The sequence below is a fragment of the Patagioenas fasciata genome, chromosome 1 (assembly GCF_037038585.1).
Source record: "Patagioenas fasciata isolate bPatFas1 chromosome 1, bPatFas1.hap1, whole genome shotgun sequence".
Taxonomy (NCBI): domain Eukaryota; kingdom Metazoa; phylum Chordata; class Aves; order Columbiformes; family Columbidae; genus Patagioenas; species Patagioenas fasciata.
Window position 1 is genome coordinate 136,065,862 of NC_092520.1, and position 22,284 is coordinate 136,088,145.

The 22,284-nt window shown below is 35.6% G+C and overlaps 1 protein-coding gene across 1 annotated transcript in view; it reads right to left on the bottom strand.

Moving 5' to 3' along the window:
- PLCZ1 (phospholipase C zeta 1) overlaps positions 1–22,284 on the bottom strand; it is a 50,498-nt gene that overhangs the window by 17,868 nt on the left and 10,346 nt on the right. Inside the window, exons 4-9 of the mRNA XM_065854161.2 lie at positions 18,177–18,378; positions 16,414–16,558; positions 14,788–14,940; positions 6,570–6,797; positions 4,257–4,413; positions 2,708–2,824 (exon numbers count right to left, since the gene is read on the bottom strand). Coding sequence (XP_065710233.1) covers positions 2,708–2,824; positions 4,257–4,413; positions 6,570–6,797; positions 14,788–14,940; positions 16,414–16,558; positions 18,177–18,378 — 1,002 coding nt within the window. The remainder of the gene's footprint in view (positions 1–2,707; positions 2,825–4,256; positions 4,414–6,569; positions 6,798–14,787; positions 14,941–16,413; positions 16,559–18,176; positions 18,379–22,284) is intronic.

The following is a 22,284-nucleotide window of genomic DNA, read 5'->3' on the forward strand; positions in this document are numbered from 1 at the left end:
TAAGCATGAAAGAAACTTCCTAGTTTTTAATAGCAGTGTACATGATATACAGAGTCCACCATCCCAGGCAGATAATGCAGCAACAGCACAACATCAAGCTAAGTGATGATCAGTCATAAGGACAGAATATAATCGAACCAATGTCAAATGGTATGGTAATGACAAGATACTTCAAGCAATAGCCTAGCTCAAGTCCAAATCTTTATTATAAGTAAATAAGTATTTATAATGGCACAGACATAAACAGGATTTATACTAACAACTAACTTTTTACTCCTACTGTAGCTGTAAAACTATACCTCAATACAACAGTCAGGATGACAAGCAGAATTTGTAACAGTGAGAAAATTATGGCGTGTTCCTAAGTACATTTCAGTTCTTTCACTGAGTGGCCAAATCCATGCAATCCCTCTAGTCACTGTTTCCCACATTATCTCAATGTTGTGGCATTGACAGTAAATGGTAAGAAATCTCAGCTTGAGCTCTCCTCTGCTGCTTACAGTCAGGGGTACAGACATGGGAACAGCAATCACTCAGTGAAAGCTGGGGCATGATGCTCCTTTGAAGTTTTATAACTATAGGAGAGCAGCTGGGGACACGCTAGAGGGTTAAATAATAAATAATATTCAGGAGCGTGACTGATTGAAAATAGCACACTGTTACAATGATTTCTGAGAAGATAACTTTGAACAGAAGATATTTTGGGAGTTGAAAAAGAAAACAAGGAATCCTGGAGCAAGGGTGCACATAAGCTCCAGGGCCCTGCAGTCAAAGTGAAATCTGTGCCCTTCTCTGTAGGAGTGTGGATCGTAATATAGAAAGGTGAGACCATACCTTTCACCTCTCAGAACTAGAAGCCTACGGCAAACTGCCCTGTTCACCCCACAGTCTCCCTCAGGTGGCCTTGGTATAGAATCAGAATAAAAGACAGAATATATATATATATGAATGCAAAAATTATTGTTCTCTACCTAAGGCTGAAGAATGTGTAGCAAACTAATGTAGAAAAATATTCTGTAACTCAGAATCTTTTAAAATGAAGAACAAAACAGATGAAGGCAAGATTGCCTCTGAAGCCATTAAAAAGGGGAAAGTACTTACAGGTGAGAGGATTTTCCAAAGCCTGCTGGGTAGAAGAGTCATGCTTATTTTTAACAATTTTAAATCAAAATCTAACTTGAAATTAAGAGAAACAGAACTTATTGTTATTTCATTGCTCAGGGAACTAATATGCTTTAAACTGGAAATTAGGATGCTAAACTTGCTTTGCATCTATGCAGTCACTGGCAACTCCCAGCAGCTCCCAGCTCTACCTGAATATTCTGCTGACCAGGAGCCTTTGAGCGCTCCTTTGCAGCAGCATATTATAATCTGGGAATTCTTGGCACCAATATGAATTGTTGTGCTCACATCTCCTGCATCTGTGCCACTCCAGTTACACAAAACCATTGAAAACCTACAGTTGCTTCAAATGCGGCTTCCATTGCTGTGTAAAAATTCCTAAATCACACGTATCTATCTTTCCACCACCTCTTCTAATTCAATGCAATAGGGCAAAGTCAGAAAAAAGCAAATGGAATTGCATTCCTACAGTTCCCACCTTTAGCTAAACGGGCAGTTATTTCTATTTCCTTACTAATCACAAAGTAGCTATACAGAGTGCTAATCCTCGGCTGAAAAAAAGTTTTGGTTGTTTTTTGTTGTTGTTTGTTTGATTGGTTTGTTTTGTTTTTGTTTGTTTGGTTGGTTGGTTGGTTGGTTGGTTGGTTTTTTTAAAAAAGAAATAATAAAAAGGGAAAAATGAAGGGGGTGTAGGGGGGAGCATCTACCATTCCCATTTTCTTGTATAAACAAACTAGATTTATACCTTAGCCACAGCTGACAAACAAGCACAGAGGTTAAGGAATTTGATTAATACAAATGCAAAATAATGTAATTTATTTTCATTTTCTTAAAAGATGATTTTTTTTTTTTTTTGGCAGTACAATGCTTAATGCATAGCATGCTCACTTTTACCTCAAAACCTAAGTTAATATACGTAACATCTTAACACCTAAAGAGACAGGCAGTAAAATATAAATTAGCATCTAGACTCTCCTTACAGACACTCACAGATAAATATCATAGAATTATTAATAAAAAGAATATAACATGAAGAAAAAGAAGAAAATTCTGGTTTAGCTGTTGAAAGTTGTTTATATATGTGCTTTTTCTACACTGCTTCGTAAGATTAAATAATGCTTTGTTTAGTCTTAGGGCTAGCAGTAATGCAAAAAAAGGTTAAAACTTTAAAATGTTTTATTATTGTTCCTAGTAGACTTTTTCTTATTATTCAATTTTTAAAAAAATAGTTTAAAAGAATTAATGAATTATTATAAATTGAGATATTTGGGATAAGATACACCTATTTAAGAGAAAGTTATATTTATAATTAGTTAGCACCTAATTGTAACTAATTACAAAAGTAAATTGATGAAAATAATATTCCCCTTAGTTATTCTATATCAGGATTACTGGATTCCAGGATGTAAAATTACTAGGATGTTTAGACTGAGGAGAAGGTTAGATAATGTAAAATAGAAGTGATGCCACTGACGGAAAAATATGTAACTTATATAACACAAAATACCATAGGAAGAAAAAACCTCTTGTATCTGTATAGTCTTTACAAAGCCTTGAACGCAACAGTCTCTGCAAACATACATACCCATTTGACATCCCACATTCCAGAACTCCTGAGGATTATAATTTGAAGAGTTTGTTCTTGTTCCTTTGGGGTAGATTCTTGTAAGGAATCTTGAAGTGTGTGAAATAAACTCCTTAGCTGAAAAAAATAGAATGATAAAACCTCTGTGAGAAAAACTTTATTAATAAAGTGATCATATTTTAGAAAACAATAATAAAAATATAATAATCTGATCCAAGTATTTTTTTATATGATCAGTGTATCATTCAAATGTATTTATATTTTAGGACATTTCTATCCATTTTAACATTTGTATATGGGCCATTTTGAGATATTGCTGATATCCCATTTTAAAACCCTAAAATGTGTATTTAGTGTATATTTGAATGTGATAATATTTCTGTCTATAGCGCAGACATTTGATAAAGGTTCAGTAACCAAGGATCATTCCTTCATGGAAATATTCTGTTTCTTCACCTCTTTGTTAGGTAAATATATTACTTTTATACTAAAACCCACTGTGTTCTCGTGGAAAATTGGAAACGCACAAAACAGGGAACTGATCAAAAAGCCCAATAGGAAAAAAGTCATCCCAAGATGATCTTAGCATGATTGCTGTTTTGAGGTTTAAATAAAATGACTGAATAATCTCTTGATAAATGAACAGCACATTTCTAAAAGACATCTAATTGATTCCTTTTTAATCTTCAGAAGATTCTAAGTATTCAAGTGAGTTGATTTTCTTCCTCCTAGCAGTGTTCCCTCCCACAAAGGCATAAACTAAACAGATGTGGAAAACTTCAAATGACTTCTATCTACACTATTCTTGTTTCATGATTAAACAGAAAGCTTTACATTTCCACGATCATCACTCTGATCCTTTCCATTCTCCTTTGACCCCCACTCCCTGTGTGGGTAGACAACTGGAGTTAAACAACAGAGGCTGTATTGCATTGGCTGCACCAAACGGAGATGCTCCAGCACAGAATGAGTTTTGAGTAATCCAACCTGGCTGGTATGAAATATCTGGTCAGATGGGACAAACTGCCCGCCATGGAGTTTATTTATTCCATCAATGTGGATTCTCTTATCTGCAGTTATTATCAAAGCCGGTGGTACTGCATGCCCAAATCCCATGAGTACTACAGACCATATATGGGGAGGGTGAAATCTGTTCCACATATTTACAAGTATCGACTGAACTTCCAAATTATTTGATGCAGAAAATAATGAACCAAAATGTATTAATGCATTTTGTATACTATGTTAATATTTGTCCTTCTAAAACTACATGAAATTAAAACAAAGCTGGGTTTCAATTTTCCTCACAGAAACAACTGAAATATAAAAATGCAGTGCAAATGACAAGATATTTCTAAACCAATATAATAAAACCAACCAAATAAAATTATTTCTAAACCCAAATAAAACTATTTCTAAAACAATGTAATAAAACCAACCAAAATAAATTGTATAGCATGTGTTTCATAAAATTTTAACCTTTCCAGTGTCTAAGCAGTGAACCATAGCACCATTGTAACTTTTATCTGATTAAATAAAAAGAAATTACCTGAATGTTTAATAAATTTTCGTGCTCGAACCTCTCCAATTGAATTATTTTCATAGCACTTCTGATTTTCTAGGGAATGCTCGAAGCTCACAAATTTCTGAGATTTGGTATAAATCACAAGGTCCGACAACGCAAGGGCAAGTTTTTTCTTCTTCATCTAATAATAATAATAATATTAAAAAATGGAAGAATAACAAAATTACAGTAACATTTGTTTCAGTATTATTAAGAATTCCAAAAAAACCTGTCATTTTGGATGCATAAAGCATGGGAAAATGTGTCACAATTAGTGACTATCTGAGCTTATGATATGACTTGATAGTGAGAGTTAATCCAGTCAGAGGTGATTAAGGTTATTGTCTCTATGTTCATTATAGTAGATGTAGTGTGAATGGAGACATGTTTCCAACGGTTCCTAGCACAGCGTTCTGTTGGACAGCTTTATCATTTCCCTGCTTCTGATACTGGCATGTAAACTAACATAATTTTTAATGGCTCTTAACATTACTTATTTAAAATATATGTTCATATAAAAAAGAGCAGGAGGATCTATACATGAATGGCACAAACTCCACAACTAAATGTAGAATAGGAGGAGAATATTTTACCTTGCCAAGCAAATCAGTCATGCATATATTCCTCCAAATATTTCTCTGAAGTTAGGAAAGCTCTGTTCTTAATGAAGATGGAAAGTTCTTTGGCCAAAGTTTTTCTTTAGCCTTACTCCATTACCAAAGCAAGCAAAAGCAAAGACTGCTGTACAATGAAGCAACTCAAATTTTATGAGGCTCTTATCTCTTAAACTGAGGTACTATGTGACCTCTTCCTTTTATTTGAACTTATGAGCTATTCAGTGGTAGTAACCAGCAAAGAGCTGATAGTACTAATAATGTTTACATTCCATTAAAGCTTTTGAAGAACAACTAATTCTCCTCTGATGAAATAACAGGGATTTCCTGCTCTTGGCTCTTAAACTATGCAAAGTTCAAGTGCATTAATTATTCTGGAGCTATGAGCCATATGGAGCACCAGGAGCCTCCTGGCACAGAACTCCAAAATAATAGAACTCTCAGGATGTGGAAGGCAGTGACACAGCTTAAGACGTCTGCATCCCCAAGGTATCTTGGGTGTGGATTCAAATCCCCTCCCACCCCCCAACAAAGCACTAGAGTGGGACCCTGGAAACCATTGTCTCTTCTGCCTTTGAAACATTACCAGACACCTGTTGTTGCTACTGTTAATTAAGATGTATGTGGTATATATTCTAGTCTGTAACGTGATGTTACAAATATATATGACCCCATTATCTGGAAATTTGGTATTCCCTGCTCAAGGAAGTCTCCATCCTTTCTCAGAATTTTTCTTTACTATGTCTCTATATCAGATGGAAAGAAAAAGAAAAGCAAAGATCTTGACCTTCAAATCTGTTAGAGAAAAGAAACACAGAGGAAGAGACACTTGCTCTCAGTGAAACCAATGACACCTGAGGAGCAACGCCAGTCTATTGGCATTCACATAATCAGAGCACGATGTGCAAAAGTGACTGGATACTGGGTGCTTCCTGCCTGCTGAATAAATTTGAAATAAGCAGTTTGAATAATGATGAAGAAATTTCCGTGACAGAGAATTACTACTTGATTAGAAAAATAAGTTAAATTTGAGTATTAAAAAGTGAATTGCATCCAATTTTTATTGTCTCAGAAATAGTATTTAATGTTATCTCTACATGATAAATGTAAAAATACCTTTTCTGTTATAAATGCTTAAAAATGTTTTAGCACAACCAGAACTTTACACCTAATTTCATGTATAAATCCAGAACAGAAGAAACTAGGGGAATGGGAAGTCCTCAAAATTTCCATGGCAGACTGGTGGTCTGCAGGAAGAAGTATTTGTCTCTGTCCTTCATTCTTCTTCATCAGGGACTGCTATGAAAGTTCTCCACACATAATTCCAGAAGTTTCTTGAGACCAACAAAGCAGTCAAGCAACTTTATACTAGATCTATTGTGGTATTGAGCACCTGGGACAAGCACAAGTTTTGAAAGTGAAAAATGCAGGTGGAGTTCAGAATGGGAGTGTAGGGAAAAGCTACCTTTTAGTTGGCTAATAAAATATGCTCCAGTTTGGCATGTCTTTTAAGAATCAGGAATACTCTGAAACCTTGAGCTAAAAAATATTATTTCAAAATATATTGCTCTAAGGTTTTTTAAAGCCTACCTTTTAAATTTAGTCTCTATTATCATATAATAAATTGGTTCCTTTATAAGCATACATCTAAATGTTTTCTAAATTCAGTTGAGATAAAAATTACCTTTGCTTTTTTTCGAGGTAGGGGCGGAGATCTACAGTCACTTTTTCTTTTTGAGGAATCACTCTTCGTGCAAAGAGGGGCCGTTTCATCGGTCTCATCTTCATCAGACAGATTTTCAGAATCAGTAATTTCTACTGTCTCACCCCGACGGTCAAAATTTCTCCTGAGCATACCTTCCTCAATTGTTCCAACTTTTTTATTTTTAATCAGAATTTTGAATTTTAATGCCTGTACAAAAGAGGTTAAACAGTAGTGACTAAAATGATGTATGGACTAATTGCAGGTTTTCATATGTAGATATTGTTTAAACTACATTCAAAGCTGTTTATTTAATATAATGAAGTGAGGTAAAACAATGGAATTAAGACAGATATCAGTGAGGCAGAAGTCAAAAGCAAGTAAAACAAACAGAACCTGGAGATCAAACCACAAAACAGAATATGAATATTTAACCCCATGCCAGGAAAAAAGGCTCTCCACCAGACAAAAACAGATACTGAAACTGTGCGCAAGATTAAGGTAAAGTTAAGTGTTAGAGGTGATGGAAAGGTAAGACATAGAAAGTAAATTTTTGTACTATGCATTAATCCATTTTTATAGATTTAAAGATATGTATCTGATATTAACTGGATTTTTTTTGTTATCATTGCAGCTGCTGGAAATTTCTTACATTATTTGATTACTGCATTGTGCACATCTATCTAGTGTACCAAATAAAAACTTTCGTTGTTATGTCATTGCACAGTGGATCCTCATGCTGATCTTACCTGGTCAGGGAACTTAACAGAGTTTGAAAATTTATTGCCTAAGCAGTTTCTCTATTTTTAAATGGGCATGTTTCAACTTCCAAAATAAAGACTGTAGGAAAAAAAATCATTAAAGGTTATAATTTCTAATCAGATGGCTTTCATCTATGAACCTGGATCCTATGAGTATAAATTTCACTTAGAGTTATGAAATAATATTAATAGTAAAACAGCAGACATTCATCTCTGTACACAGTGAGCAACAGGACTTGCTTATGTTCTTGGATAAAGTGATCCACAAAAATATTGCTTAAAGTTTTATATGCACTAGTGAAAAGGAAGGCTATACTTTGGGAAGGTTACAGAAACAAATTCAGGAACAAATATTTATACATTAAATAAAAGATAACTGAAATGTTGTATTTTAAGTTATCCATTAAGTAAATATGAAAAGCATGGAGGACAGAAACATATATATATACCCAAATATTTGTAACAGAAATTAGAGCCAAAGGCAAAGAAATAGACATTTAATTTATTTACATTGCAATCTCCATTGCTGATAATCCCCCTATCACTTCAAATCTTGTACTAGGAGTTTGTCAGTATACCAGTGGAACAAGATATCCTATACTTAATATCTATCAATGCCACACTAGTGTAAGATTTGATTAGTCTCTCTGCTCTGGTGATTCAGAATAAGGATGCCCTTTAACATTTCCTTCATTTCTTATTGATGCACTCTTTTTTTTTTCCTGTGGTATTTTTAGAAGGGTTTTGATGTGAGTAATGCTACTCATATTTTAAAGAGTTCTGAATTTTCCTCTGCATCTTTGTATTTCCCAATATTTAAAAGGAATTCTATTCACATTTGGTCATCTATTTTGTTATTAATAAGTGAGATTTAAATCCACAGGTTAAAATTTAAAAAAAAAAATCTGTTATACAAGGGAAGGAAAACCTTTCTATGAATATTTCAGCCGCCTGTGCCAAAACCTGCTTTAGGTTAAAAAAATAACATCGTCTGTGTCATCATATAAAAATAGGCTATGATGTTTTAAGTTAGATAGTTTCTAAAATTCTGTTTAGGAACTCTTAACAAATATGTAAACACCCTGAAGTAGGACAAATATTCTTTCCTATAAAGATAACATATTAAAATCAAACTCTCTTTTCAGAAATAGTTACAGAAAATACTGTAGTAAAAACAAATTTTGCCATTTTTTGGCCAGAAGCAGATTCTAAGAAATTTAAGCCAAATCACTGAAATTGAACCGTGAATTGAAAAATATATACCATGGATTTTAAGTGTGAGCTTCAAAAAAATTGACGACAAATGTACAGTTACAAAATCAGTGACTACGTGAAATTTGAGTTCTTTAATTAGTAATCAGCAGTGTCAAGCACCTGGCATCTTTTTTGTACAAATCTCTATATCTTTTAAGTAGATAATGACCTGAGAGTTTGAACATTCACTATAACTTATCTTCTGTAGTTTAAGTATAAAATAGAAAATATTTTAAAAATACATGTTTATTACGTACTTATATATAAAATGTAAACATAATAATAAAAAAAAAAAAATAAATGTGTGAAATAATGATGGATCTTTCCTAGAGCATGATAGGACTGGCATAAGCGAAAGCCTCCAAGTACTATCAATTGGAACATATATTTAAATAATTAAATGCACAAAACTTAGTTATTGTACTAAATAGGTATTTTGGTTACTATGATGTACGGAACAGCTTCAGAACAGCTGAAGTAATACAAGGCTATAAAACAAAATCACAAACACTTCGGAAAGGATCAGGCAAACCCACCTCCTGATTGCTGCAATTAATGAAAAAAGGGAAAAAATTCAGTCCTCAAAAATGTAGAGAATAAACCCTGGATTTGGGTCATGAGTATGAAAAATACAATATCTTCCTTTATTCGAACTTAGCATGTTTTTCTCTCTTCTCCTCTCCTGACCAGCTGTAGGTGCTTAGTAAGAGCAACATAAAATCCTGGAAATAATTGCTAACTAACAAGGTTGAAATCGGCTTAAAGTTTTACATATTTTTTATTTCAAGAATTATATTACTTTCTTAAATATTGATATAAGGTTAAGATGTGACACTTTTCGAGAAGTCTAACATGAAGGAAGTTTTTGAGTCATTGACCAAATTTATGTTGAATGAAAATGTCTGGACACTTTTGTTCAGTGCAACTGTTAAAAAATCCCCAACACCAGCATTCTTCAATGATTCAAGAAGAGAAACATGCTTAGTGAAAGTGTGAAAGGATGTCTTTGTAGCAGCCTTATAAATCACAGTTATTGAGATATTTCAAATCAATACTTTTCCCCCTAATATAACAGTAGGATTTAAAATTCCCAGATAGCATAAAGTTTTACCAGAGACTTTCTATGAATCTTTCTCAAAGAGATTATTAAATAGATCCTTTAATTTAGATAACATAGCTTTAATAACTATGGGGAAAACTTGGAGATCATGGCCAGAAATGCTTCTAAACCACCACAACTTAGTAACTGATCTTGCAGGTGTGTGGTAAACATTGAAGATGACTTGCAGAACAATAATAGTTGCCACTTCACTGTCAGTTAACAATGCATCAATATGTCTTTCCAATTTTGTGATAGGAAACCTGCAAATAATGTAAAATTCCGAAGTACTTCATGTATATACCATGACAGCAGTGTAAGATAGCTTGACGTACTGTGATGAAAAATAATTGAGGAACACACCTTCATCAAAAGCATCAATGCATTTACATTCTTTTTTTATGTGTTACATCTGACGTGTTTCTTTCAGTAGCTGTCAAACCTTTAGAGAGGAGGGATTCAGCAGAGTAAGAAAAAATTTATCTCACTTCTGGGATTTCCTAAATTCATCTACAAATTGCTGCACAAGACACCACATTCTGTTCACTTTTTATCCGCATAATCCAGGAGGGCCAGTGCAATTGGCAGAGATCTCTGGTGCCAGTCAGTGATGCCAAATATAATTTAATGTCACACCTGTTTCAAAGGACCTGGTGACAAAATTTCTGCATGGCAAGGAGGTAAGAGGATAGATATGGTCAAAGAGATTAGTGAAGCTGAAGTGTGGCTTCATTTTATCTCAGTTGATAAGGGGGTGTGAAAGAATGAAACAGTGCAAAAACCTTCTCTTTACATGTAGAGGAAGAATTGTCTGTTCAGATGTTACAGAACACAGTAATATTCCACGGAATTAACAGTACTAATACAGTCAGCTGCAGAGTGAACGTATGTCTGAGAACAAGATGTAAAAAAACCTATTTTCCTGAAATTTTCTGGGTTTGGGTTTCAGAGTAAGTGGGTGTTGAGAAAAACCAGACAGCAGTAGCTTTCAGTGACCATCCAGTTTTCTTTTCTGGACCTCCTTGTGATATTCAATTAAAATTAAAATGGTAGGAGATATCATGCATGAGCTCTGGTCCAAGGAAACAGCTAAGAGTGGGTTTGCTCTGCATTTTAATCTTTATTCCAGACACACACAATCATCTCAGCTGACAAAGGTGTAGCACAAAACCTACTTAGAAAATAAGTAGAAGATAAATCAGACCACAGAGGAGATCTCCAAACCTCCAAGATCTAAACAAGAACCTGTAATTGGCAAATATTTCTATGAAGTGTTTGGAGAAATTATGTGATATTCCACTTCATGTACAGATAAAGGCACCATATGATTCAGATCTTGAAGAACATTGAGAAGTGGATATTAAAAGGAAGCCTTTCATGAGCTGCATGTACTTCTTCACAGGAGGAGCAAAACTAGGAAAAATAGCAGCTGTCAGATGAGAAAGATTTCCCACTCAAGAAACATAATGTTTCAGTCTCATGTGACAGGGAGAAGCTGGATGTTGAAGGTTCTTGCCAAAGAGATCTGAGAGAAAAGGGAAGGAGGACTGAACTGGTTAGTCTAGAGTCCAATCTCTGAGGGATCCTACAAGCAGGTTGTTGAAAAAAGCCTAGTAAAGAATGCAACAGCACAGGTTATGAACACAAGAGGTGACAACTAAGTGATCAATACCTTGTTGTGATGCAGATGATCAGAGGACTTGTATACCTGTCGCATTTATAGGCATGTAATGCATGTGTAGAAATAAAGAAGTTTGTGCTGTGTCCTATTGGAATATTTTCTAACAGAGCATATTATAAAAAAGGTCTTTGCGGTTATTGTTAATTTCAAGAAAGTCTCTATACTTTTTCAATTCCTCCCATCTTCCTTGCCAAGATCCAACCAGAAGGAAGGAGGGTAGAGCTCAATTCAATGTCAGTGAATATGACGCAAGAAGTTAAACAAGATTGAAGGGACAATTGAGGTAAAACACTGTAAATCCAGATACCTTAATTTTTAAACTAAGAGTAATTAAATTCATATATATATATATACACACACACATAGTAAAGTGACTTGAAGTATATTCACCTTAATACTGAACTACTTTAGTGTGATGTTCATGTTCATTTATAATCAAGATAAGAAAATATTTTAGCATATAAGCAATTAATTCACCGCTTATTTTTATTTTGCTTTAATATAAGAGAGCATAACAGGAAAAAAAAAAAAGCAACACTAAAGAAATAATCATTTAAAATTAATATTTAGAACAGGCTTTAAAAGCATATCAAATAAACATGCTAAGGAAAAAGCTAACATACATAAGTCGGTGAGAACTGATGAGATGCATTGCAGAGTCCTGAAGACACTGATATAGTTGCCAAGACACTGTCCATGATATTTGAGAAGTCCTGGCAGTCAGGTGAAATCCCTGGTGACTGGAGGAAGGGAAACATTGTACCCATTTTTAAAAATAGTAGAAAGGAGAAGCCCAGGAACTACTGTCCTGTCAGCCCCACTTCTGTGCCAGGGAAGATCATGGAACAGATCCTCTTAGAAGCTATGCTAAAGCACAGGGAGTTGATTTGAGACTGCCAGCATGGCTTCACCAAGGGCAAGTCCTGCTTGACCAACCTAGTGGCCTTCTGCAATGGAGTAACTACATCAGTGGACAAAAGAAGGGCTATCAATGTCATCTATCTGGACTTTGAATTGGTCCCCCACAATATCGTTCTTTCTAAACTGGAGAGTTATGGATTTGATGGGTGGACTGTTGGGTAGATGAGGAAATGGCTGGATGGTCACATCCAGCAAGTAGCAGTCAATGGCACGGTGTCTGAATGGACACCGGTAACAAGTGATGTCCCTCAGAGGTCCATACTGGGACCAGTACAGTTTGACATCTTCATCAGTGACATAGACAGGGAGATCAAGTATACCTTCAGCAAGTTTGTGGAAGACACCGAGCTGAGTGGTGCAGTTGACACACATGAATGATGTGATGCCACGCAGAGGGACCTGGACAGGCTCAAGAAATGGGCCCATGTGAACCTCCTGAAGATCAACAAGGCCAAGTGCAAGGTCCTGCACCTGGGTCAGGGTAACCCCTGGTATCAATACAGGCTGGGAGATGAAGGGATTGAGAGCAGCCCTGTGGAGAAGAACTTGGGCATACTGGTGGATGAAAGACTGGACATGAGCTGGCAATGTGCACTTGCCCAGAAGGCCAGTCATATGCAGAAGGCTGCATCAAAAGGAACGTGGCCAGCAGGTCCAGGGAGGTGATTCTGTCTCTCTGTTTCACGTTGGTGAGACCCCACCTGGAGTCCTGCAACCAGATCTGGAACCCTTGGTACAGGACAGACATGGACCTGTCAGAGACGGTCCAAAGGAGGTCACCAAGATGATCAGAGGGCTGCTACACCCATTCTTTGAGGACAGGCTGAAAGGGTTGGGGTTGTTCAGCCTGGAGAAGAGAAGGAGAGGAGAGGAGAGGAGAGGAGAGGAGAGGAGAGGAGAGGAGAGGAGAGGAGAGGAGAGGAGAGGAGAGGAGAGGAGAGGAGAGGAGAGGAGAGGAGAGGAGAGGAGAGGAGAGGAGAGGAGAGGAGAGGAGAGGAGAGGAGAGGAGAGGAGAGGAGAGGAGAGGAGAGGGCTCTTGGGAGACCTTATTGTGATCTTTCAGTACTTAAAAAGGACCTGTAAGAAAGATGGGGACAGACTTTTCAGCAGGGCCTGTTGTGATATGACACAGGGTAATGGTTTTAAAGTAAAGGTTAGACATAATGAATTTTTTTTCAATGAGGGAAGATTGCCCAGAGAGGTGGTAGATGCCCAATCCCTGGAGACGTTCAAGACCAGGCTGGAGAGGACTCTGAGCAACCTGATCTAGTTGAAGATGCCCCTGCTCGTTGCAGGGGAGTTGGACTAGATGACCTTTGAAGGTCCCTTCCAATGCAAACTATTCTATGATTCTATGATTATGTGATTCTAAAAATAAAGAATACTATGATCTAATAATACAGAAGTAATGTATGTTGACCACAGAACGTGCTGAACAGGACTCTACTAAGAAAACTTCAGACCTGTTAGTAGGCTAAATTGTAATTTCTTTTAAAAATGTTACTTGTTTTTAAACATTTTCTCATTCTTATTTTTTTAAATTTCAATATTCAGTGAAAAAAACAGGTTCACATATACAGATGAGTTACATTGGAAAGTTTCAAAAGAGAAAACTGATTTCAAAGCTTTCCCTTTTTGTTGTGTGTGAATATAATAGAGATAGATACAGGTGTCTGATAAGAGTTTCGCTAGTTGAAGTACTCATGTAGGGAGGTACACCAATTCCCTTGAGTGCATTATTCATGATAATTTTTTAAAAAATTAGTTATTAGGCGATCAGTTGCATCAGCCTCTATGCAAGTGTATTTACTGTGCTTGAGCCACAGCAATGAACACTTATCATTCTGTGGAACCAATCTCATATTGGGGCAATTACAATGAACATTAACCATCCTGACACTGTATTTTCTTGAACTTATATTAGAAACCAGAGGCTGTCATGTTTAAAGAACAATGTTGTTGCTGATGTTAACACCTCTGATTTTCTTCCTGGGATGACTTTACCAGTTGGGTTCCTGTAGAACCATACAAGAGGCAGTAGCTTCTTCCCTAGTCTTGCTAGTGCTCTGTCTTGGAAAAAGTGGAACAGTATATTATGTAGGTGGCAACTATTTTTTTTTTTTTATACTGAGAACCCTTCTTACCAACAGCATTTCAAATTCATCATTTATGGTTCTGTAATATCTATTTTGCCGTACTTAAGTAAAACAGGCCTAAGATTAAGTTCAGCATCTGGCTCACTCAAATGATAATGAATTTACCCAGGCCTTGAATATGCACCAGGTTCCAAGGTTTTAGGATGTGATGCCACTAAACTCCTTTTGAACATGGACCAAAAGTGGTTCTTCAAAAAGATGAGCCAAAAGTCAAGCTTACTACTCTATTTGCAAATTCAATCATAACTATATATTTCTATCACAAAATAAAATCCTACTGATTTTTGGTTTTTTCCCTGTCTTTCACAGAGAAAATCAATGTTATTACCTCAGGGGAAGGTAGTTCAGTCACGTCTGGATCACCAAGTGTTGAAGTAAGAAGTTTGTCACCTAGAATATTCTGTAAATGTTCTGCTATTACTTCCTGTTGCGTAGGGCTGCAGTGGTTCTCCAAAGACAGTACCACTGGATAGTCAGATGCCTGGAAGCAAAATTTAAAGGCTTTTACTATTAATAAATAAAAAAGGGAACATCTTACTCCCAAAATGTCTTATTTCCCAAAGTATCTTACGAAAGTCCCCTTAATAATCTGTATTTTCTTTTATTTTTAAAACTTTCAGAATATAGGTCAGTCATTTCAGCTCAGTAACATAATGAAAAATCTCACAATATTTACAGAAAAGTGAAAGCACAACTGAAGAAGAGAAAAAAATGCATCCTCAATAAGGTTAGGAGAGTTAAATAGGCCTAGACATATGCAGAGATTGAAAAAAAAAAAAAAAAACAGATTTAAAGGGACTTCAAGGATCATCTGGTCCAACCTTTCTTGGCTTAGATCAGTTAAAAAGGACGTAATACTTCATTAGAGAAACCGGGTAATATCTGTGCTGATACTTGGAAAGCACACGTTAAAGCGTATTTGTCCAATAATCCATAGAAAATTCTTTATCAGAGGTATTTAACACACTAGTTAGTGTTGGATGTAAAGAAAGTGAAGAGAAAATAACTGAAGTTTGTATTATAGTTAAGTGTAATATGCTGTGTATTAGCAAAAACAGATGAGTTACATCTTATGAGTTGTGAAAAACAGTGAAATAAAACCATACTTATGTTTTCGTTATATTTTAAAATTGGAGGCTTATTAAATTTTATATAGAAATCAGAACAGAAAAATATAGCTTTGCTTAATTCTGAGAAGGCTATAAATATATATGGATTTCCATATAAATGTATGATCATAGGTGTATGTATTCACACAAATACTGCTAGCCTGAATGCATGAGTTATCTTAATAGTCATTCAGGACTTCATTTGAGCAGGAGTTTTGCCAGGAATGTATACAAAAGACTGAGACAGTGCCAAAAGCTCTGCAGCTCTTGCTGCTTTGCCAGAGATAGGCAGAGGGGACATTGGCCTAATGAGTCATCTGACAAAAAGACAGCAGTAGATGGTAACCTTTAACAGGCCTTGAATTCAAAGCAAAAAGAGGGGAAATGGAAAACAGAGTAAGTCTCAGGCTCAGCTATAATCTGACATTTTTCTCTATTTTGTAAATTCAAGCACAGGTCATAAGGCAGACTGATAGCAAGAGAAGAATACGAGCAGTAAAAAAATGAAAAGATATAATAAACGAGTAAAACATCAGACTGATTCTGAAGTAGTTACTCATTTTATATTCAGTCCTTGCTTAAATGGCCTCAGTTGAGAATTCCATCTAACAATCTGAGTAAGATTTTCTGAATTCCTTGCACAAAATTGGATTTATAATCATTATCAACAGAATATGTAAAAAAGATATTAAGAACAGATAGCATGACTTTCGTGTAATTTATTTCACCAATGCCCACAACCACAAGCACTGTCTCTGTTTCATATTTCCTTACGCTGGGGAATCTATCACAGCAATCATATCCCTGGGCTTTATTAGCCAACATACCTATATATGTTCACATACCATAAATGCATACTTGTCTACCACTTGAATTACAGCACGAAAAAGAATTTTGCTTGTTAAAGTGTGACCATGATACACAACAGGTTCATTGTTGGAGCCATCCCAGCAGTCAATTTCCAGGCAACGACATCCTTTTAAGAGGGCACTTTAAAAACAAAACCAAAACAAAACAAAAGAAAACAAAAGACAAACAATGAAAAGAAAGACACCACACTCTTCTACAAGTCACTGTATTTCTGATTACAAGCACATTGAATAATTGCAGAAAAAAAGTACTTTTTCATCACAAAAGAAAATAAATCCTATAGAGTTATACTGACATGAGATAGTTTTATTTTCTGTTGTTTATCTTGGCATGCTGGGTAACAAACTTTATTAGAGCACCACGGAATAAAATGGATTGTCCAAATAAACTTTATTAAGAGACTAAAAACAAAGGTCAAAGATTTCAGTAAAATAATTTTGAAATGATGGAGAAATGTTGCCTAAAATAGAGTGGGAAATTTTGAAAGGGCCTTTTTTTAATACTATTCCAGGATTCATCTGCAGGTTTGAGAATCATTATACTTGATAATAACAGCATTGCACTTGCAGATCAGGTTTTGCTTGGGCTTTACATAATTCAGTTGTTCTCCCTCCACCTTATTTCTAAGGGGGATTGTTAAAATTTCTCAGATGCCTTAAATTTACTCTGGTTTAGTTTTTAGTATGTTAATGGCACCCCTTAAAGATTTCTAATATTTGGCTTGTTATTAATTTAAACATTTCTTCTAGACTATTTAACATAATTAACAATCTGTCTTTTACATGCTGCCATTGACATGCTAACAGTATCTCAAAGATGCTTCCAAGATGCTGCGGCATTTTATATTCTCCTTACACAAATAGTAGATAAAGAGGAAGATAGGGTATTTATACCATCTTTTCAATTACTTAAAGCAATGGACTATTAATATAATATTTTAAACACTTTTAGAAATAAAATCACTAGTGTTTCTGATGCTTGCAAGCCACTATAGAATATCCAGAGAACAACCAAAACAAAAAAGTTTAGATAGGTGAAGGTTCCAACTGCTTTCACATCATTATAGTATAAAGTAATCAGAATGCTGGACACCTGTCTTCCAAATTCCCCTCTGCATTGCCTTTATCACACTACCCATTTTCTCCTTTCCCGACCACCTCTTCTAAGTGTGTCTTGGCAATAAGGCATCCTGTTTTCCACCTCTTCTTGAAGTCATATGCTAAACATTTAAAGACAAAGTTTCTTCTCTCTCCTGGCTACTATAATACCCATTTTTTTATTTTGTTCTTGCCTCTAAACTGACCACATTGTAACATATACTGATTACAGATATCCTTGACATATTCCATCATACTGTGTCCTTAAATCCTGTATGTTGATCAGATTAGAATTTGCCTAGGAATTTTACATTTATTTCAGGGATTTTTTTTATTTTTGCATGACATGTTGAGATTAAAAACTGAATTAATCACATACTGTGCAGCATACTATACATTTCATTTGCTGCAAGGTCAATTTTTTGAGATGTAAGTGCAAAAAATAGATTGTTTCCAGACTATGAACAGATGGTTTGGCAAATATCTTGAAAAGCGTACGCATAAAATAAAATACCACTGTTGCATTTTCTACTTGTATCTGTGATGATTTTGTTCCTCATTGCCAAGCAGGATTGTATGTGACTTAGTATACCTTAAAAAATAAAAAAAGTTTAAAATATTAAAAAACAGTGTCTCAGTACCTGGTATATCCCCATAAATCACTGGGCCCTATTAGTTGGTCAGATATCAAGTAGGTGTTATGAGAAGATGAAATAAAATAGTCACATAATGGCTGGTTCATATCTTGGTAGACAGTCCTGCGATCGTTTTTAAATACCGAACAGTCATCTGAGCTCAGGTACCTTATAAATCCTTCGAATGACATCTGTCTTCTTTTCCTGACTGAATACAAAAGAAAGCAAAAAATTTCTGATAGGAAGTTAAACTGATGGTGATATCTGTGTACTTTCCATAATTTTAATAGCCAATTCTGAACATTGCTAAAGGTTATACAGCATAATGCTTTTTAAAATTCATAACAAACAATATAAACACAAATATCAGATGTGTGCAATTCCGGAGATGAATTGCTGTGTTTCAAAATTATGAGAGGGAATAAATGTGTTCTGACATTTTTATTCTTCTGTGGACACCAGTAAGAAGAGTTTACTGTAGTCCTAATTAAATATAAAGGAAAATACTTGTTGTTTAGTTTTGGAAGGTAACATACCAGTCAATGCACAAAGAGAATATTTTCTCTGTAGAAAGAACAGGAATTGTTCTCCAAAATGTCAGTTGGAGATTGTGAAAATAATGGTGCAGAAACTATGATACCTAGCACCAAATATCTCCCTCAGTGGCAGAAAATCCCAAATAAATACTGATGAAATAATGTTTTAATTTGAAGTATTTGAAATAAAAATAGCATCTTAACAAAATAAATAACAGCCCACAAAGAGGAATTGCAAATCAAGCTTATTATATTACTGCATCTAAAACAAAATGTGCTAATTGCTTCCATTACAATGATAGTCATTCCATCCATTTTGTTTTTAACTGATTTAATGACAAACAGATCCATTATACTGCCAACTGCTTCTCCAGTGTCATGGTTCAAATTTAATAACTTTGCAAATTATATGATCTCAAACCTCAGGTTTGCTTCAAAAGATAACCTAGTTTGAATTATTCAGGGATTTTGCCCAGTTCTGGCTCTAAAATGGGCTTATTATTGTCACCATAGTAGGCTAGTGAACCAAGATCACTTTGCGTTAACAAGAACTTAAAGAAGTCAATGCATAGAAACTTTTGTCAAAAAAACAAAACAAAAATAACCACAACAAACAAAACCAACAAAAACCCACACAAACCAAACCAACCAATCACCAAAACCACTTATCTGACCTGTTAATTCTTAGTACAGCTACAAAAATCACAACTTACAAGTTAGAATTGCAATTATCAGTCTTCAGTGTGTGTACAGTCTGAAAGTTTTCTATCTGAATGAGAATTTATGAAAATAATTCTGATTATGGTAACACAAAAAACATAACTATTTCTAACTTACAGATTTTTTTTAACTAGAAAACTTTGCAATGTTTTAAAATGCTAAACCGAAATAGAAAACAAAGATGAAGGCCCTGCAGGCATCATAAACACACACACTGCCGTCCTTAACCATACAAATGTTATTCATACCAGCAGTCTGTCAACACTATTCTTAAAGACTTCCATTGATGAAGAATCCACAGACACAAAAGTAATCCCATTTCAGTACCTAAGTAACCTCACTAATAAAAAGTTTACTCTGAAACATCCTTACATTTGTTCTGGTTTGTACTGTTCCTCCTCCTTTCTGTTCATAGTCTTATACACATATGAAGACTGCTATTGCACTTCTATTCATTCCACTGCTTTCCAGAAGAAATAAATCTAGTTCACTGTATCTGTCTGTTAAAATTAGGTTTTCTTAAACTTCTGGTAGTTTTTGTTGTTTCTTCGCAACACTTTCTGTTTGGCGAACTTTCTTCTTGATGTTTGATGCCCTAAATTGAAAATAGTTCTTCTCTTTATTCAACTCCACCCTTTATTATATTATCCATTCGCCAAGATCATTTTGACTTCTAATCTTATTCCCTGTCATCACAGAATCACAAAATCATTGGATCGTTTTGGTTGGAGGAGACCCTCAAGATCATTGAGTACAAACATAACGTAAATCTAGAACTAAACCATGTCCCTAAGAGCCACATCTACATGTCTTTTAAACACCTCCAGGGATGTCGACTCCATTTCTTCCCTGGGCAGCCTGTTCCAGTGGTTTACAACCTTTTCTGTGAATAAATTCTTCCTGATAACCACTCTAAACCTCCCCTGGTGCAACGTGAGTCCATTTCCTCTCATCCTATCACTTGTTACTTAGGAGAAGAGACCAACACCCTCCATGTTACAACCTCCTTTCAGGGAGTTGTGAAGAACCATCAACCTCCTTTTCTCCAGGCTAAACAGCCCCAGTTACCTCAGCTGCTCCTCATGAGACTTGCGGTCCAGATCTCTCACCAGTTTTGTTGCCTTTCTCTGAACTCTCTCCAGCACCTCAAGATCTTTCTTGTAGTGAGGGGCCCAAAACTGAGCACAGGATCAGAGTTGGAGGCTCACCAGCACCAAGTACAGTGTAGAATACATACTGGGTTTCTTTAGAACTCTCTCTTATCTTTGCCTGATAAAGGTATCAAAACTAGTTAGAAATGGAAGAGGAGGCTTTTTAAGTTCTGGGAATCGCACAGTCATGCTATTTTCTGACCATTTGCAGGTATTTTTTGCTTCTACATTAAAAGAAGAGAGACTGCATCTCCATAAGTATTCCGCAGTGAAAACGTATTTTCATCAAAGCCTCGCATTTCTTCCTGATCAGAACCTCAGTCTTTTTCTCCATTAGGATCATTTAGCAGCAGTTACTGTGCAAACATACCCATTTGGTGCAGAAAGAGAAAGCAAGAAAGTATATCTGTCTTCTTGTAGCTTCTTGTTTTTTACTAAGTTCAAAGCTTTTTTTCTTGCCCTCCGCTTTTGGACATTCTGGAATACAACATGTTAATAATATACTTTTTCTCCAAACATAATCCTTAAAAAGAAAGGTTTTCCAGACTTCTCCAGTTAAGGTAAATTCCAGTTCTTTCTTATATACAAATACTGCCACATCGGAGAGGAATTATGGATATGACCTGAATATTTGAAAGACTTGGATTGTATTATACGCCTATGCTTTTTAAAGTTTATTACATTCTGCTTCTGCTTATTTATCTTGGAACTTCTTTGAAAGTATTTTTCTTTCTTTTGTCAGGCGTTGGAATGGGCTGCCCAGGGAAGTGTTTGAGTCATCATCCCTGGAGGTGTTTAAAAGACATATAGATGAGGTTCTCAGGGACATGGTTTAATGCCAGTGTTAGATTAATGGTTGGACTCGATGATCTTGAGGGTCTCTTCCAAGTAAAACTACTCTATGATTCTGTGATTCTGTTCTTTATGGAAAGAAAAAAATGAAAGTTTTCATAAGATATTTGCTGCCCTGAAGGGACCAAGACCTGTGGACGCCCAACACTGAAGCAGATAAAACAAGGAAGAAAGAAGCAGTAACAAAAGAATAGTGTGAGAAAGGTGGAGTAGCAGAAAGAAATCACTGTGCATTGACCACAGCCTCCTTCAGCACCTGTTTCCTCACTGAAGGGGCTGAGCACAACCTGACAAGGTTGGGAGGAGAGGTGTCTGCACTGGAGATGAGAAAGTGAGGAGGAGAGGAGCCTGAACTGAAGCTGATCCTGGGGAATGGGGAGCAAGGTGGTTTCCATGTGTTTAAATGTGTGTGTTCTTTATTTCCCAACAGCTAAATTAGTAATTAAATATTTGTGTTACTTGACCACCAGAGATATTGAAACTGGTACAAGTATGTCTGCCAGAAATCTTAGGAGTGAACTCCTGAGAAATACTTGTAATCAGAGACAAGGGTGTTATGCTGCTATATTGGAAGAAGGAGGCTTTCAATAACTGTTAAAAACATCAAATGATAATAGGCTCAAGGCAGAAACATTATCAGATGGAATTTCATAACATGAAATTTAGCTACTTAAAGTCATACTTAAACATTTATACTGTAAATGAACAGTAAAGACAGAAATACTGCCTTGACTGAAGTAAGAATGCTGTTATACCTTTTATACTCTGAGTTTACATTCTAGGGAGTTTTTTTTTCACCTGACCCATACTTGTAACTAATACTGGTACATACTGGAATAAAGTAGCAGTCTGAGC